The 19,037-nt window shown below is 40.7% G+C and overlaps 1 protein-coding gene across 5 annotated transcripts in view; it reads left to right on the top strand.

The window, feature by feature from the left end:
• The window catches only part of dst (dystonin), a 413,393-nt gene that overhangs the window by 104,301 nt on the left and 290,055 nt on the right, over positions 1–19,037 (top strand). For all 5 annotated transcript variants that reach the window (XM_039739122.1, XM_039739120.1, XM_039739118.1 and 2 more), the window contains 2 exons: positions 8,086–8,163; positions 15,123–15,215. In XM_039739122.1, the coding sequence (XP_039595056.1) occupies positions 8,086–8,163; positions 15,123–15,215 (171 nt within the window). The remainder of the gene's footprint in view (positions 1–8,085; positions 8,164–15,122; positions 15,216–19,037) is intronic.

The raw sequence follows: 19,037 nt of genomic DNA, 5'->3' as shown, positions 1-19,037 counted from the left end.
TTGCACAACGAAAGTCTACCAGTAGGGGGGCACCAGTCAGGTTTTTATTAGCCTGATACCGACATCAGCGAGGAGTCTGAGTGTCTGGGCTTACAAGGGTCCTGATAAAAACAATGAGCCAGGCCTTTAGTGACCTCTTAGGCACGGCCATCATCAGTGTGTCTGTCTGCAGAGAGAGTGTCAACCTTGTTGAGAGGTTTACTTACCTCGGCAGTGACATTTGGCAGTGACATTCATGTGACTCTGGTGACTCTTCCTATGAAGTCAGTAGACAGATTCGGAGAGCATGGTGGGTCATGAGGTCACTTTAAAGGGGTGTGTAGCTCTCCTGATATCTCTATAAAAAGATGAAGGTCCAAGTCTTTAGAGTCCTGGTGCTCCCTGTTTGTGAGACATGGACGCTATCCAGTGACCTGAGACGAAGACTGGACTCCTTCATGTGGGTCTCTTCGGAGAATCCTTGGGCACCGCTGGTTTGACTTTGTATTGGTCACGGATTCCCGAATGGAGAAGTAACCACAGATCTTCTGTGGATGTAGGCTTCCTCACATCCTTCTGTCTCTTCATGCAATCCCAGACACTCTCGATGATGTTGAGATCTGGGCTCTTTGGGGGCCATACCATCACTTCCAGGACTTCTTGTTCTTCTTTACGCTGAAGATAGTTCTTAATGACTTTGGCTGTATGTTTGGGGTCGTTGTCCTGCTGCAGAATAAATTTGGGGCCAATCATACGCCTCCATGATGGTATTGCATGATGGATAAGTATCTGCCTGTATTTCTCAGCATTGAGAACACCATTAATCCTGACGAAATCTCCAGCTCCATTTGCACAAATGCAGTCCCAAACGTTCAAGGAACCTCCTCCATGCTTCACTGTTGCTGCAGACACTCATTATTATACCGCTCTCCAGCCCTTCGACGAACAAACTGCCTTCTGCTACAGCCAAATGTTTCAAATTTTGACTCAACAGTCCAGAGCACCTGCTGCACCCCAGTTCCTATGTTTTCGTGCTTACTTGAGTTGCTTGGCCTTGTTTCCACGTCGGAGGTATGGCTGTTTGGCTGCAACTCTTCCATGAAGATCACTTCTGGCCAGACTTCTCCGGACAGTAGAATGGTGTACCTTGGTCCCACTGGTTTCTGTCAGTTCTGAGCTGATGGCACTGCTGGACATCTTCCGATTTCGAAGGGTAATAAGCTTGATGTGTCTTTCATCTGCTGTACTAAGTTTCCTTGGCCGACCACTGCGTCTACGATCCTCAACGTTGCCCGTTTCTTTGTGCTTCTTCAAAAGAGCTTGAACAGCACATCTTGAAACCCCAGTCTGCTTTGAAATCTTTGTCTGGGAGAGACCTTGCTGATGCATTATAACTACCTTGTGTCTTGTTGCTGTGCTCAATCTTGCCAGGACATGAAACTGTCTTCCACAACCTCACCTTGGTAGCAGTTTGGCTGATCCTCACCCAGTTTTAAGCCTCCTACACATCTGTTTCAGTTAATGACTGCGTTTCAACCTACGTGTGACATTGATGATCATTAGCACCTGTTTGGTGGAATTGGTTGATCACACACCTGACTATAATCCTACAAAATCCCTGACTTTGTGCAAGTGTACCTATAAGAATTGATGCTGGTTTGAAGGCAAAAGGTAGTAACACCAAATACTGATTTGATTTAGATTTTTCTTTTGTTCGCTCACTTTGCATTTTGTAAATTGGTAAAAATAAACAATCATTATTTATATTTCTGAAAGCATTCTTTGTTTACAGCATTTTTTCACACCTGCCTAAAACTTTTGCACAGTACTGTATATTCTTACACATTTATTCAATTAATTGATTTTGGCAGTTTAACACTGCTTAAGTGTAAATAGACATACACTTAGTCTTTTGTAATGAAGATTGGCCGATATAAATTGACGGCCAATCGATCAGAGCATCACTAGCTACCCGAGTTAAACAGGATGACTTGGGGGAGGAAATGTTTAATGTTGAACAATGCCTGGTCTGTTCTATCATTCACCAAAATGACATCGTAATTCAAGAAGTCATAAGAAAAAAAGAGAACTCACCAGCGCCAAGTGCATTCAATGTACTGCTTTTCACTGCCTGTCTCCTTAGCCTATTTAATTCTTTGTGGATCTTGCAGTGCATTCCTCAACCTCAGTCTGAATAGAGTGGTCAAAAATAACAATAAGCAAAACACAAGAGAACTCACCACGCTAAGTGCATTCAGTTTACTGCCTTTAACTACTTGTCTCCTCAGCCTTTGTAGAGCTGGGTGGGTGGGGCCCTGTGGGGCCCTAAAGGGAGATGGACAGGTGGCCACGCCTCTTAGGGAAGCACCCAGCAAAATACAAGGGACTTGGTAGAACAAGCATAGACACCTGGAAAATAAGTAATAAACTAAACAGATAAAAAAAAAATACACAGTTGTATAAGGAATAAACATAAATAAAAATATTAAAATTACAATATTAAAAATAAAAAAAATAGATTAAAAAAATGAATTTAAGTGTAAAACGGAGGGGAACCCTGGCCTAAACATGACCAAGAGGGTGTGTCCTCCATGCTTGACGTTCATGTGCAGCTTTGCGTTTACACACGGAGAACTGCAATGGCGAATATGAAAAAAGAAAATATAAAAATAAAACAGATTGTTTTGTTTGACATGATGATGAAGCAGAATTGTTATTGAGAGCATAAGGTGAGGAAAGCAGCTGAGAAAATGTAATGAGCAGGATCCAATCAGGAAAGGAACGAATTATAAGCATAAACCAATCAAAGCGTGATTAACGTCTCCATTTTGAAAACTCTTCGCTTTCACGCATCCGCACTGCAATGCTGATTCTTTGTTTTCAGAAATGTTCGGCTCTTGGGAACATTTTCAAAAGTTTTCATTTTCGTGGGTGGTGTGGAATAAAGGCGAAGACCTAGACTCATGTTTGCATTTGTAAACGGAAATGCAGTTTGGATGTACCCTAATGGACTTTAACCACAAAGCAGACACACTGAATTTGTAGCTTCTGCTGATGGACCATTTCATCTCCGTGACTTGGGAGTGACTTCAGGCCCTTGAACTTTCATTTCTCACACGGAGAGGCAGGCACCACATCACATTGTGCAACTTTTCCAGCGACTTTCAGTCATAGACCTTCAATCACATAATCTTAGGGAGTCAGTGGTGGTCAGCAAGCACACTCCTTGTGAAGCCGGTTGCGTAATGTGATACCCCGTAACCACTCAGTCCAGCAAGTCTGCGAGTCGCTTCAATGAAATCAAAGAGGTTTAACTATTGTCTTTAGTCGTAGGGTGGACTCTGCGTGCGTGAGAGCTGACAACCAATGAATGCTCACCTGGGATGTGCAGTGGATTGTGGTTGAGGAAAGCACTGCAACTTTTGTGAAAAAAATGTTGGGATGCCAACCAAGTTGTCCTCAGGTTGTAAAAATAAGTAGAGATGAAAGGAAGCCGAACCCTAACCAATATACTGTAAGAATTCAAAATCCAACAAGATAGCCATCGGGCTGGGCACATATTTAAAAAGGAACTCAGTCCTCCGGTGCGTTTGGTTCAAGACTGAACACCACCTGCCGGCAGCTGCAGGCTTTATAGGTGGGGTGCGGCGTCAGTTTTCCTTACTGGGCATCATCTTTGCACTGTGGAGGGAAAAAAAAGACCAGAAGGTTAGTATGAGTGCCCCCTTTTGACCTGGGGTGGTAGTACCTACTTCAGATGAGCCCAGAGAGTAATCCACAGATGCTCACCATTGACAGCAGATGAGGAACAAGGAACATGGGGGTTCTGGACCCCAAAAACAGAAGAGAAGCTTTGTCTGTCTGAGGTCTCATGTTTTATGTACAACGATGGAATGGTACAGAATAAAGCGCCAGCTCCGTCGGACAGCATGCAATTGTCTATCCAAAAGGGGGGCTCATGACTGTGCTGGAAGGTTGGCACTCAGACACTAAATGTGACCTGCCCAGAGATTTTTGGTAGTTTAAATCGATGTGGTCCGCCGATGAGATCAGCAACTGCAGTTGGCAAGTCTGACGTACCCAGCGACTAAAAGTCATATAAGTTACTTCTGACTTCAATCTGGCTGGTGAGGGCACCATAGTATGCACCACCAGGGTGTCTCTGTCTGTCGCTTAGCCTTCCCGTTACCTGCTACACTCGACCTTCTCCTACGGTCCTCTGGGAAATTCTCAGGGTCCTTGGGGGTCTGTCTCCTCTCACTCAAACGGATAATCAAACGGTAGGCCCCAAGTTTGCCATGTGAGAATATGAAGTGGAGAATGATGGGGTGATTTCTCGGCCAGTGACATTCACCAAAGGGAGGACCTGCTATACAATTCATCTCTGGAAAACTTTTAAATCTGAAAGAGAGGTTTGTTCTATCTCTGCTTCCTACCAGAAGACGCCAAACACGTTTGGATTTGAACTGGAATCTGCTCGGTGGTCAGCATATATACACACACATACACACACCCAGGTCTGACTCTTCTATGTCAAAGTCTCTGCTAGATTTGGAGTAACTGAGACAGACATTTCAATTCGGTGAGCCATCTGATTTCAGCTCTTCATGGTCTGAAGGGACAGCCGTCCGTTTAGGGCTTTGTAGGTTTTTTTTTAGCCCCTTCTTATCCCTTGTCATGCTGTTGCTATATCATGGACTTCGTCTGGTGACTGTTTCAGCTGAATTGTCCTTGATGGGGCTCATCTGAAACAAAGCCAGGTGTGCTGCAGTGTTGAGACCTTAGCTGTGTTGAAGATGAAAGAAATAGAATTTCCTGTAGACCAGTGGACATGGAGACACATGAAAATCTAAAAAGGTCTGCTTTGGTATTCATGCAAAAGTGCGTCCAGGCATCCGGATACACAGTAGCTTTGGGATTCTTTTGGTTGTGTATGCACATCCATGCAATCAGGCGACAACGACAACGGTCAGCATTTGCCTTTTTGCTTTCTGCCCTTCCCCACCATAACCTATCATCTATGGGAGAGGAGCAAAAGCTTTAGATTCGTCAAAAATTTGTTTTTGGGTTCCCTGATACTGAAAACTTTGAAATCTCAATGATAGGTGTGCGTCTGTCTAGAGCTAAAATAGCTGGATGGAAAAATACCAAACTTGAAACTTTAGCCTGTTATGAGATGACAATGTGCTGATTAGTTTTTGAGAAACAGGCCCTCTGGGGAAACCCTCAAATACCGTAATTCTGCAATGAATTATGAATTCTTCTCATCACTCGCTATCATAATGACCTATTTTATGATCAGAAAGATCAGCATCAGAGTGGGAAATAATTATTGAAATGTTAGAGAATAATTTAGGTCACTTGGTTCCTAGGGCGGAAAGCCTGCTACTACACCTGGCTGAAATGTTTTGCATTAGGAAGACTAGCACCTTCAGAAAGTCTTCAGACCACTTCACTTTTAAACATTTTGTTAGGTCTTAGCCTTAGGCTGAAATCATAGAAAGTAATTTTTTCCCTTATCAGGCAACACTTCATACCCCAGAATGAAAAAGCGAACTAACAGGATTTTAGGATTTTTTGCAAATTTATTACAAATAACAAGTGAAATATAATATTGACACAAGTGTTCAGATCCTTTACTCACTACTTTGTTGAATCCCCTTTGGCAGCCATTCCAGTAAGCCAGCCCAGAGTGCTGCTAGGTTTCACATCACCAGCTTCACACACCTGGACTTGAGGACTTTCTGCCATTCTTCTCTGCAGATCCTCTCATACTCAGTCATATGGGATGGAGACCATCGGTGGGCAGCTATTTCCAGGTCTCTCCACTGATGTTTGACTGGGTGCACGTCTGGGCTCTGGCTGGGACACTCAAGGACATTCACAGAGTTGTCACCAAGCCACTCCTGTGTTGTTTTTGCTTTGTACTGTTGGAAGGGGAACCTTCAGGCCAGTCTGATGTCCAGGTTTTCATTAAGGTCATCTCTGTACTGTCTAGTCGCTCTGTCCCTGCTGTTAGTCTTGGAGTTAATGGGTACTGGGGTCCCAATGCAAAAAAAAAACCCTTAAAACTTAGTATGCCTGCTTTTTATGCCACGAGTGTTACAGAATATTGATCTGTGTCGATAGATAGATAGATGTTAAAAGCACTATATAATGGATAGATAGATATGAAAGTTGCTATATAATAAGATAGGTAGGTAGGTAGGAAAGGCACTATATAACAGATAGACAGATAGATAGATGTGAAAAGCACTATATAATGGATAGATAGATATGAAAGATGCTATATAATAAGATAGGTAGGCAGTTAGGAAAGGCACTATATAATAGATAGATAGATAGATGTGAAAGGCACTGTATAACAGGAACTTTATTAATCATGAAGGGAATTGCAGTAGGAGCAAAAGTTGTAGTGGAAGTAACAGCATTAATTATCCTTAAGTAGTAGTAGAAGTGATAATACCATTAGTAGTAATAGTAGTAGTCTTAGAAATAATAATAATAATTATAATCTTAAGTGGCAGTAGCAGCAGTTGTAATAGAATAGTAGAATATAATAATATCCTTAATTAGTAGTAGTAGTAATAGTACTGAAAGTAGTACTAGTTGTAGTACTAGCAGAAATATTAAAGGTTAGCTTTCTTAACTAGTAGTAGTAGTAACAGCAGTAATACCCTTAAACTAATAATACTCTCTGTAGTGTATATTAATAGCAGTAATTGTCCCCAAAGTTTCTTCTCAGGCTCACGTGCTGTGTTGCATATCATTGTTTACCAGCATGGCCAGTTGGGTCCAACATGGCCTTCTCAGACAGGACAGCCTTCCCTCAGTTGGACCCCCAAACACTTTCTTTCTGTCAGAGTGTAGCTGAGGTCTGCCATGAGCACGTACGTGTCTTGAGTTTCTTTTATTTTGTCATTAAATCATGAAGTCCTTGTGTGTCTGAGAACCCGGCTGTTCTTGCAGTGTCTGTCATCAGGAGAACTGGCCTTGCACTCTGGTGCCATTATCAATCAATGCCCGGCTCTTCACAAATGTGCCTTACTTTTACATTTCACTCTAATGAAATTTAGGAAAGTTTTATTACTTTGGAGGTTTGTTTGCTTGTTCTTTACCAGTTCTTTAGCAGTGGGCTGTTTCTAGTAATTTCATTTTTGTTTTTGTGATGTTTCTAGTTCTTGTGGAGCGCCATAGACACTCAGACCATGTGACTGCCAGTGTGTCAGGGTTACCTACTGTGACGTCACCACTTGTGAGCTCTGAGTTTATTCACAGGACACGAATGTCACAGGAACAGAATGCTTATGCAATCAGTGGTTCTCTGTGAATCACTTTTTTTTAAGAGTTTGTGGTCACTTTCATGTTATATAGTTTATTATGTTGAGCAAGATAAAATGTCCAAATTATGTGCATTAAGATTTTATATTTTAAATTTATCCTTGAAAAGATTTTTTCCTATCACATGCCCAGATTAGTGGGCCCTCATTGACTGGACTGACTTCTCCGTTCCCTTCAAATTGCAGATTCTGTTAACACGAACACAAAAGGCGCTATATTAAATAATACTTAACAAAGTGGCGCAGCAGTCAGACATCAAACCTTGTACATCAGATGGGGGTACAGAGAGAGGTCGGGGACTGCAGAACATTGCAAAGCAGGCAGTGACCCGAGCTGTTACGGCGAGAGTGAATTGGCCGCTCTGTGTCTCCATCTTCACTGCTGGTTAGGCAACCCCCATGCAGCCATGGCTCCTGGAAAGGAAAGAAACACCAAAGCTAACAGCGGCACGTAGCTTCTGACTGTTTTTTGTGTCTCTTGTTCTCCTGCTGAGGGCTACAAGGAGTGGGGTTTGGGTGGGATGGACTGGTGTTTTTTGGGGTGGGGGTATTAAAGTTATATCTTGTTTAAAAGTTTGATGCTCTTCATCCTCTCATAGCTGCCCCAAGCAGGCCTGGCTCAGGACCCAAGCCTCCCACGTCTGTTAGTGTCTGTGGCACAAAGACCTTTGAAGTGGCTGTGGAGCTGAGCAGCGCCTCCTGCTGGGCGGACGATCTCTGAGCTGAGAGTCTAACATTACTTTCCATGGCTGTTTGTCTTTCATAGCCTCGGGAAAAAGGAAGGATGCGCTTCCACAGGCTGCAGAATGTCCAGATTGCACTTGATTATCTGAAGAAACGGCAGGTAAGACGATGACATCCACACGGCTCAGGGACCGTGCATGCTTGGTGGTGGTTTGGGGGACTGGTGGTTACGGGGGAATGAATGGGCCCATTTGGGTTTTTTAAAAAGAACAAAAAAAAAAAATCACAATGGCTGTCGGGTAGGGTGAGCAAAATGCCAGGCCACTGCAGGGTCACACGTCAGGCTAGTGTGCATGTGTCACACCACAAATAGGGGACGATGGCAGAGTCAAGGGTCTCCTGTTAAATAAACACTTAAATGACAGCAAAGTCAATAAACGTTACATAAACGTTTGTCCTGAGTTATCGATAACACAGGTCTGCAGAATGAAACTCTATTTTAATTCTGAAGATTTATTCTTATTTCGTCCATGAACACATGAATATTATATATATAAATGAATAGATTAGGATATTGTTTATACACACATACACACATACACATGTATCAGAATCGTGTACAAATTATTTAATTGCAGTGCCGTCCATAATGTCTGGGACAAAGACCTATTTTTCTTTGATTTCCTCCTGTGCTGCACAGTTTAAAATTACAAATCAAATCTTTCAGACATTGTGATTAAAGTGCACGCTGCAGACTTTCATTTAAAGGGATTTGCAGATATTTCAGTCACTCAGCACTTTTTCTACACGGCACCGTAATGTTTAAGACATACCAATGGCAGGTCTATTAATTGTCATATTATTATTATTGTTATTATTATTATTATTATTGTCATATTTAGCACTTTGTCGCGTATCCCTCACATGCAATGACCGCTTGAAGTCGGCGATTCACAGACATCAGCAGGTGCTGAGGGTCTTCTCTGGTGATGCTATGCGAAGCCACTCATGTAGCCATCTTCAACTCCTGCTTGTTTCAGGGGACTTGTCCTCTTTAAGTTTTCTCTTCTGCATATGGAAGGCCTGCTCAATTAGATTAAAATCGGGTGACTGGCTTGGCTATGCCAGAATTTTCCATTTTGTATCTTTGATAAACTCCTGTGTTGCCGCAGCAGCATGTTTGGATCATCACCTTGTTGTAGGATGAAGTGCTGTCCAATGAGTTTGGAGACATTTAGAGGAACTTGAGCAGATGAGATGTTTCTTTACACCTCAGAATTCATTGTGCCACTGCTGTTAGCAGTTCATCAATGAAGAGGAGTGTGCCCAAGACCTGTGGCAGCCATACACGCCCAAGCTGTAACACCTCCAGCACCGACCGCCATGTTTGACAGATGACGTGGTCTGCTTTGGATCTTGTGCAGTTCCTTTTCGTCTCCACACTTTGCTCTTGCCATCACTCTGATGAGGTTCATCTTTGTCTCGTCTGTCCACAAGATCTTTTCCCAGAATTCTACAGGCTCTTTGAAGTCCTTTTTCACCAACTGTAATCTGGCCATCCTGTTTTTGTGGTTTGCATCTTGCAGTGTGGCCTCTGTGTTTCTGCAGTTTTCTGTTGATAGTCGTCTCTGACACGTCCATATCAGCCTCCTGTTCTGTCAGACAGGTGTTTGGTGCTTTTTTTTGACCATAATGACGATTCTTCTGTTATCTGCAGTGAGAGTCTTCTTGGCCTACCAGTCCCTTTGTTATGTTCTTTTCTTCTTCATGATATTTCTGACAGTTGATTTCGGTCATCCTAAGGTTTTACAGATGTCTTGAATGGTTATTTTTGTTTTTCACTCTCATGATGGCTTCTTTGACTTTCACTGGCACAGCTCTTGTCCTCATGTTGAACAATGGCAACTCCAGACTCCAAATGTGATAATCAAGCCGAGGTATCTTATGATGCATTGAAACCCACCTGTGGGGTCCAAGTGTTGTGTGAGCGAAATTAATGTAAATACCCTGATATTAAAGTCTGTGTGGTCACCAGGGGGTGCTGCAGCTCCCCAAACAAGTGACACAAAGGTTTGGACACAGGTTTTTCACACAGAAAGGGAAAATCTTCCCTCAGCAAGTGTTTCCCACACCACAACCACAATTACAGTATCTAAGCACACAGCAAGTCTGTAATTCTGTCTTTGCACTCTGTTGTCTCTTCTGACTTAGTCACTCTGTCCTTCCCACCTCCTCCCAGCTGTGCCTCACAAAGTTCAGACAGGCAGCTCCTTTTATGTACTTCCGGTGTCCTGAAGCTGTGGCTCAGAAGCACATATGATTGATTTTGGAGAGCAACCAAGGACTCCCTAGTGGGACCCACAGAACCCAACAGGGCCGAGTCAATAAACTTTAATTCCCAAGATGCCCTGAGGGAATCTGTGGCAATGCCATAGCCTGGGGGCTGCTATCTAGCCCTGTTCAAGGGGTCTCCCCTTGTCCTTCCAGGCTGTGAACATCTAGGCCGAGTAAGGATCCCAGGCAGAGTCCTTCATGGTCTGCAATGTGCGCTGTAATCACAATATCCAAATTGTTTGATTTGTCATTTTAAACTCTGGAGTTGTGAGGGAAATCAATTTTGTCATAAACATTATGGAGGGCACTGTATATATCTGAATAATGTACGAATCATTAAATTCTATATTTGTGATGATATCAGAGGGGATCCCAGACTTTCCATATATATACTGAATATTTCCATTCTCAGATTGAACGGTTAGACCGAATACATTGAGTCAGTAAAGTGAATTAAAATGACCGTCACTTCACTACTGAAGGATCGGCTCTCAGCTTCTGAAGATAAAGGCTGTGGGCGGCCCTTCAGTGGTGACATCATTGTGCCCCCGCCAAAGTAAAAGGCACAAGTTGTTACCCTTAGATATTAAATAAACAATTTTAAAGGGATAGAATATAATTAATAAATAATAAAATTGACGGAAATGACACGTAAATATGAAAAATAACGATTCAAAGTTAACAAAACCAACAGAAAAATCAAGAAATAAATGAAAAGCAGGAAATAAACTCTACACAGTGATATGACAGTATGAAGCAGTGGTGGCGTCACTTTATGTCGATCTGCCAGGCAAGATCTAATGATGTTTTCGACACCAAGCTAGATGTTCCATCTCACCCCTCAAGTCAAGTTCTTGGCTCTGCTGTTCCACTCAGTGAGATGACCTGCGCTTCTAGGGGGCTTTGTGTGCTGCTGCCTGCTGCTAGGACTCATCACCCTATTCAGTTCCAGCTATATTCTAACCTTATTATCAGATAAAAGAACCATTTTACATTTAAACGTGGATTTTAATATTACAAAACATTCAATTCAAACAAATTATCAATCAAATAAAATATTGATATTTACAGTAGTTTATTGTAGTGTGAAAAGAAAAAAAAAACTATCATTGTTACTTGCCGTTACTTGCTCCCTCGTCTTGGAGGAGCTCCATCCTGTGGATAGCTCAGGTCCAAAGGAGACGCCTCTTTCCAGGGACAGCCAGTCTTTATCAGGCTCGGACCGGAGGAGGCGGGGTCAGTTGTCCTCACTGAGCATCTTCTTACAGTGGAAGAAGAAGGAGATGATACCGTTAGCGACAGCACCCCCTCTCATCCCAGAGTGGTATTACATACCTCTGATGAGCCCAGAAGGTGATCCTATGAAGGATATGAGTGACAAAATATATATTACTACATGGACATGAACAAAATGATGCATTTTCTTAAACGAGTTGATCAGGTAACAACATTAAACCTTCAGAGCTTTTCTGATATCTATTTGCAGTAAACACCAGCTGCAGCACCAACAGGAATACCCTGCTGTGTTGTATTATTCAATGTGTTTCAGGTGAAATACTTTACATTAATGCCGTAATGGTGCCCATTGCATAGAATTTGATTAGGTGAAGCTCATACAAATGAACCATCACTGCCAAACTGAGGACAGCTGTCACCAATATAAAGTTTCTAACCTGCTATTTGATAGATTTGGAGCAAAGGAATTTGATCCTGCATCCTTAGGCCGTCTGATGGAGTGCCCTGTACTGACTGAAATGGCTTGTGGCTGCCCAAAGGGACGGCAGGTGCGGACACACCACTCTCTGCACAGACAAGTCAGCCATAAGGCACACGTTCTAATCTGCTGGCATCTGGCGCCCTCTTGTGGCTCGATTTATTCACAAAGGAAAGAAAAGTTTACTTTTACAAGCATTTATTTACCTCAGTGTCATCCATCCATCCATTATCCAACCCGCTAACTACAGGGTCACGGGGGACTGCTGGAGCCAATCCCAGCCATCACAGGGCGCAAGGCAGGAAACAAACCCTGGGCAGGGCACACACACACACCCACACACCAAGCACACACTAGGGACAATTTAGAATCGCCAATGCACTTAACTTGCATGTCTTTGGACTGTGGGAGGAAACCCACACAGACACGGGGAGAACATGCAAACTCCATGCAGAGAGGACCCAGGAAGCGAACCCAGGTCTCCTAACTGCGAGGCAGCAGCGCTAGTGTCATACACTGAATTGTCAATTCATTAGTTACGGCCCTCACCATTCTACATTTCCATCAATTCATGCATTGTGTTAGCGGTGTGCAGTATAAGTAAGGCAGCATTGTATGGCATAGTATAGAACAGAGCAGAGTTACACATATAGCATAATATATCATAACATAGTATAGTATAACATGAAAAATGAGACAATAAGAAGATGAAGGTTTTCAGACTCTTTGTGATAAACCTTACTTAATAACTGGCCAGTTGAGCCAAAAAAGAAAAATGAAACAACAAAAGATCTCCAGTGCTCGACATCTTGAGTTAAAGCACTGCTGTCGCTCACAGATGTGGGTTCAGTGATGAATTGTGGCTTTCAACGTGGTGGAATAGGTGAGATTTCCGGACCGGAGGCAGAAGTGACATCCGTCATCTGTCTAGAGATGTCCTTGTATCGATAGGTAAATGGACAAAAGGTGTTACTGACAGTGCCACCTTGTGCACCGGAGTGGTATTGTGCATCAGTACTGAGCTGTGAAGACTCCCTCTGGGCACATGGGTTGGACACTTGGCATAGTACGTATATTAAATTGTATGGGATAAAACAGCATTGTGTAGTGTAGTATAGTGTGAGTCCCAGGTCCTCCCTGCATGGAGCACTTTGAGTAGAGAGAAAAAGCACTATGTAAATTAAAAGAATTATTACTGTTATTATAATAGCAATGTATACCATATGATAACATATAGTATCATAACATAGCAGAGTATACAATGACATACCATAATATAGTATGACTATTGTATATGATAACATAGCATTTTATAGCGTAGTATAGCATAGGATAACATAAAATATAGCAGAGTATAGTACAACATAGCATAATGTATACCTATAATATAGGATAACAGAATCTTTTTATAACATAGTACAGTGTAGGATAACATATTACGTATATACCATAGCATAGCATAGTATGTGATTGCAGAGCATTTTATAGCATCATATAGCATAGGACAAATTATCATATATATATATATATATATATATATATATATATATACTGGAGTAGCGTATAGCGTAGTACAGTATGCCATAGCATAATATATGTATCATAGTATAGTATGGTGTACCATAGCATGATATAGTGTGCCTAGCATAGCATTGTATAGCATAGTATAACATAGCAGGGTTTAATGTGACATAGCATAATTATAGGATACTACAATATTGGGCATTTTATAGCATAATGTAACACAGAATAATATACTGTATCATAATACTGTTGTGTAGTGTAGCATAGTATATAATAGTATAAAATTTTATAGTATTAGTATAGTAGAACACCATAGTATAGTGATATGGCATGGAGTAGACATCACAGCTTCATCACTTTGTCGGTTTTCTGTGCTGTTGACTTCATGCTTTTCATGTTCACAATGTATTTGGGAACATCATTTTTATAGGGACCTGAGGTTGAATATGTTAGATGTCAGCAGATGGCTAAGCTAATTTCTGTTTTTATGTAATCTTCATTTCATAGTCACCACTGCGTTCTGGTGGAGTAGATACTGGAATGACTTTCTCTACTGCTCTCATGTACAACTAACAGTGATTTTGCGAATTCCTTATCAAATGGCATTTAACAGGGATATACAGTACAGGCCAAAAGTTTGGACACACCTCCTCATTCAATGTGTTTTCTTTATTTTCATGACTGAAGGCATCAAAACTATGAATGAACACATGTGGAGTTATGTACTTAACAAAAAAGGTGAAATAACTGAAAACATGTTTTATATTCTAGTTTCTTCACAATAGCCCCCCTTTGCTCTGATTACTGCTTTGCACACTCTTGGCATTCTCTCGATGAGCTTCAACAGGTAGTCACCTGAAATGGTTTTCACTTCACAGGTGTGCCTTATCAGGGTTATTTAGTGGAATTTCTTGCTTTATCAATGGGGTTTGGACCAGCAGTTGTGTTGTGCAGAAGTCAGGTTAGTTGGACGATCATTTATTTTTCAACAGTACAATGACCCCAAACACACCTCCAGGCTGTGTAAGGGCTATCTGACCAAGAAGGAGAAGTGATGGAGTGCTGTAAATGGTCATGAAAATAAAGAAAACACATTGAATGAGGAGGTGTGTCCAAACTTTTGGCCTGTACTGTATATGCATTGCATTTTTTATTCCAACTGATGGCACATTACTAAAATTAACACTTGTTTTTTCAAATCATATGCAGGACCAAATGGCATATAACAGAGACATGTGTATTGCATGGTGCACTGCAAGTGTTAATGCCAACGTCTATGATGATTACTTAAATATCAACCTGTCTTAGATGGGTAGCACACCTAGTCGATAGCTAAAACGTTGATTTACATACTTATTTCCTCACAGTGAGGTTAGAATTTAAACAAGAAAAACAAAATCCAGAACAATATAGACGAGGTGGAAACCCTAACAGCTAATTGGAACAACAACTCTGTCTAGCCTGATGCCTCGGGATGCTTGTTCTAGTGTTTATTAAATTTCTCCTTATTTTACACTTCTAATGCTATTCTTTTATACTGACTACAGGTAAAGCTTGTAAACATCAGAAATGATGACATAACAGATGGGAACCCAAAGCTGACGCTAGGCTTGATATGGACCATCATCCTGCACTTTCAGGTAGGCTCATGGCTGTCCTTATCGCTGCTCCTCCTACCGCTTCAAAATGCGTCTTGCCTGTCTGCTGTTTACCTGTTCTGTTGTTGTGGCGGACCAACATTTTAAGGAGAATAAGATAGGAGTGGAGCCTTGTCAGAGGTCGAGTGTTTCTAGTGGTTGCCAGTTAAGGAACTGTGGCTGTCCTTATAAAAAAGGTTAGCTTTACTGCAAATGTATTCTAGAAAAGTATAAGTAAAACTGTCATTTTTATTAGTTGTCTGCAAATTATAGTTGGTCTGTTGCTGTGGTCTTTGGATGGTCTGCAGGACATGTAAGCTGTTTCCTGTGATAGTGACAAGTTTATTCTTAATTTGCCTTCAGCACATACACTGAAAGCTTTTTTGTGTTCTTTGTGGGCCTGTTGAGGTCTCTTCTAAAGGATCAGACTGTGGGCGAGCTTCAGTTAAAACATGGCGTCTTCACACCAGCAGAAAAGTAAGCCTATCTAAATATAGATAGCTAGACAGACTTGAGAGGCACTATATTTATAGATAGATAGATAAATAGAGTGAAAGGCACTATATTATAGATAGATAGATATGAAAAACTCTATATAACAGATAGTTTTGAAAGGCACCATATAATAGACAAATAGATAGATACGAAAATCACTATATAATAAGTAGATTGACAGCAACTGCCCCTAATCACCCATCCATCCATCCATTATCCAACCTACTATATTCTAACTACAGGATCATTGATGCCCCTGATTAAATCAACAAAATGATGTCAATTATTAAAGTCAGTTAAATAGTCAACACAACTAAGCTTGACTGATAAAACTGTTATTTGTTCACACTGCTACCTTCTATTATTATATAAAGATATTACCCATAAAAATAAATTGACAGAAAGATAGATTTGAATTCACTATATAAACAATAGATGGATAGATAGAGTTAAAGGTTCTAGATAGATAGATAGATAGATAGATAGAGTAAAAGGCACTTTAAAACAGATAGACAGATATATAGGAAATAAACTATAATAGATATAAATAGATAGATAAATATTAATCTGTGTCTATAGATGGACAGATAGATATATGCGAAAGGCACTATATGACAGATATCAGATAGATGTGAAAGGTGCAATATAATAAGATAGGTAGGTAGGTAGGAAAGGCACTATATAATAGATAGCTAGAGTGAAAAGCACTATATGATAGATAGATAGATAGATATGTAAGGCACTAGATAATAGATAGATAGATAGATAGACAGATAGAATATGGAAGACACTATATGATAGATAGACATGAAAGGAGCTATATAATTGATAGTTAAATTTTATTTGTCACCACTCTGTTTTATGTTTAATGTATTTTAATCACACATTGTCAGCAGCGTTGTTCAATTGTACGCTGAGATTGGTAATATTGGTGACTTTTGCTCCTATTGGTTTATATAAATATGAATCTGACTTGATGACTTGATCTCTTCTCATTCCCATTATCACTCTGTATGATTGATTTTTATTTTATTTTATTGATTTAATATTTGCTGTATCTTGGTGAGTAGTCATCTCCTGCCTTTGATTGGCGGTGTGCCCATCGTTTTGACATTTTGGGTCAGTCTTACCAACAGGTTGTACTCAGTGATGCCTGTCACCCACAGTCCTGAACTGGTTCAACTGGTCTAGAAGTAAAGTTTGCATGGACAGTTTATTGGAGTAGATGTGATGTTTTCTACTGTTTTATGACATCTGCCCGGTGGCCGGGTGTGTGTTTTTTTGGCTTTACAGCTGGCTGTGGTTGGCAGACTTTCACCTTCATTTCAGTAAATGTCGCATGGTGGTTCCGCAAATATTCCACATGTTTTGCTGACTGTGGTTCTTACACCTCCATGAAAAATATTTTGAAAGTAATCAGATAAATGTGACCCTGTTTTTGTTCAAATAATCCGTTACATTCCTGCTTACAACAGCTTGCAGGGTCTTGTCTGTGGACGTGGACTGTGCTGCTCTTAATCAATATTTGTTCAGATTAAAGCCAGCGAAAACAACCTTAAACAGGTTTAGAACAGTTTCATAAACTCTCATTCGGGGTCACAGATTCCAGTGGCGGTCTTCTTGTGGCTGTTTCTTTTCACATTTAGTTGCAGTGCAATAAAAAATGAATTGTCCCTTTCTGATTTCCTCTAATATTAAAAATATTTTCCACTGAAAGTTTTCAGGTCATCACCTAGAGTCTAATATTAGCTAAAGGGCAAAACTTCATCATGCATCTAGTGAATAAAGTTAACCAACAAAGAAACAGCATTATGTGAAAAAGTAATTGCCCCCTCAGTGACCGATACTGTGTGACCACGAGGAAGTCACTTTGCCTGCCTGTGCTCCAATTGGAATAAACAAAACCAATTTTAACCAATTATATCTCAGATGTTGTAAGTCAGCTTGGATAAAGGTGTCTGCTAAATGAGTAAAAGTAAAAAGTAAACTAATGAGTGGACGTGGCCAGCCATGATCATTATAAATCTTCTTTATTTGCATTCTTACCATCCTAGTCAAAGCGATTTAATTATAATAATCACCCGTAATTTGTAACAAAAAAAAATGCTTTAAATTAGGATCATAAAAACGTTACCCCACAGCCCAAACGCATACGTGTGATTTTCCAATGAACCAGAACCATCCCTGCATTGAAATCCATAGGGTTACCAAGGATTTTTTCAGCAGCATATCTAATTTTTCAGTATCGTTCACCTTAATAAAAGTGTATGTTTGTCTTTATCTGTTTGTCTGTCTGGTTGCTGTGTCTCATCGTTCCAACAGATGGCACATCAGAAACATTTGTAGTAGTAAAATAAACTGCATTTGTTATTCCAACAGATGGCACATCACATCGCAAGCACTGCTTTTACAATTCCCTTTCTAAATGGCATATAACAGAGTCTTATGCATTGCATTTGTCATTCTAACAGATGGCGCATCACACACATTAGGAGGCAGCTGGGAGCTAGGGAAAACATTGGGGTACTAACTCAGTAACCCTGTTTAATCAAACCAAGGGTCCTACAAAAATGAGTCGTTATAAAATAAATAGGAATACCGTAGAACTCAAAAGACACGGAGCAATTGATCTTCCTATTGATCTGCTCCAGTCTGGGATGAAGCTGACACCTTATTGGCTCGTTGCTTTTTATAGCGGAGCAACCAGGAGAGGCAGGACTTGTTAGTGACATCATGGCCAGTAGTGCGTGCCCACTCTGTGCATCTTGTATAGACTGGAGAAAGAAGAGGATACCAAATGCGACAGTGCCCTCTGTCACTCTGCATTGGTATTGCCTATCTTGGTTGAACTTGTCAGCGGACATCCAGGCACAGATGTTTGACAGTGCATTACAAAGTGTATTCCAATGGATGCTTCACTGCAAATGTTAACCCTCCTCTGTACTTTGATTACTTAGATTTCAACCATTCTCAGACTTGCAGCACAGCTAGTCCACATTAATACAAAGATAATTATTTGTGAGTCTGTCTAATTGCTAGGTCTCTGGCATTCCAACAGATGGCACATAAAAAATATTTGTACGGATAAAATGCATTTCATTTGTCATTCCAGCAAATGGTGTATCATATATTTTAACACTACTTTTACAAATCCAGTACAAAATGGCATATAAAACAGATATATTACATTACATTTGTCATTCCAACAGACGGTGCATCACAACATAAACATTAACACTGCTTTTATGAATCCAACACCAAATGACATATAACAGAGACATATGGGTTATATATGTCATTCTAACAGATGATGCATCACAAACATTAACA

Source organism: Polypterus senegalus, chromosome 16 (genome assembly GCF_016835505.1).
Source record: "Polypterus senegalus isolate Bchr_013 chromosome 16, ASM1683550v1, whole genome shotgun sequence".
Classification (NCBI taxonomy): Eukaryota; Metazoa; Chordata; class Cladistia; order Polypteriformes; family Polypteridae; genus Polypterus; species Polypterus senegalus.
The sequence above is the reverse complement of the archived record's forward strand: the minus strand, read 5'-3'. Positions and strand labels throughout refer to the sequence as shown.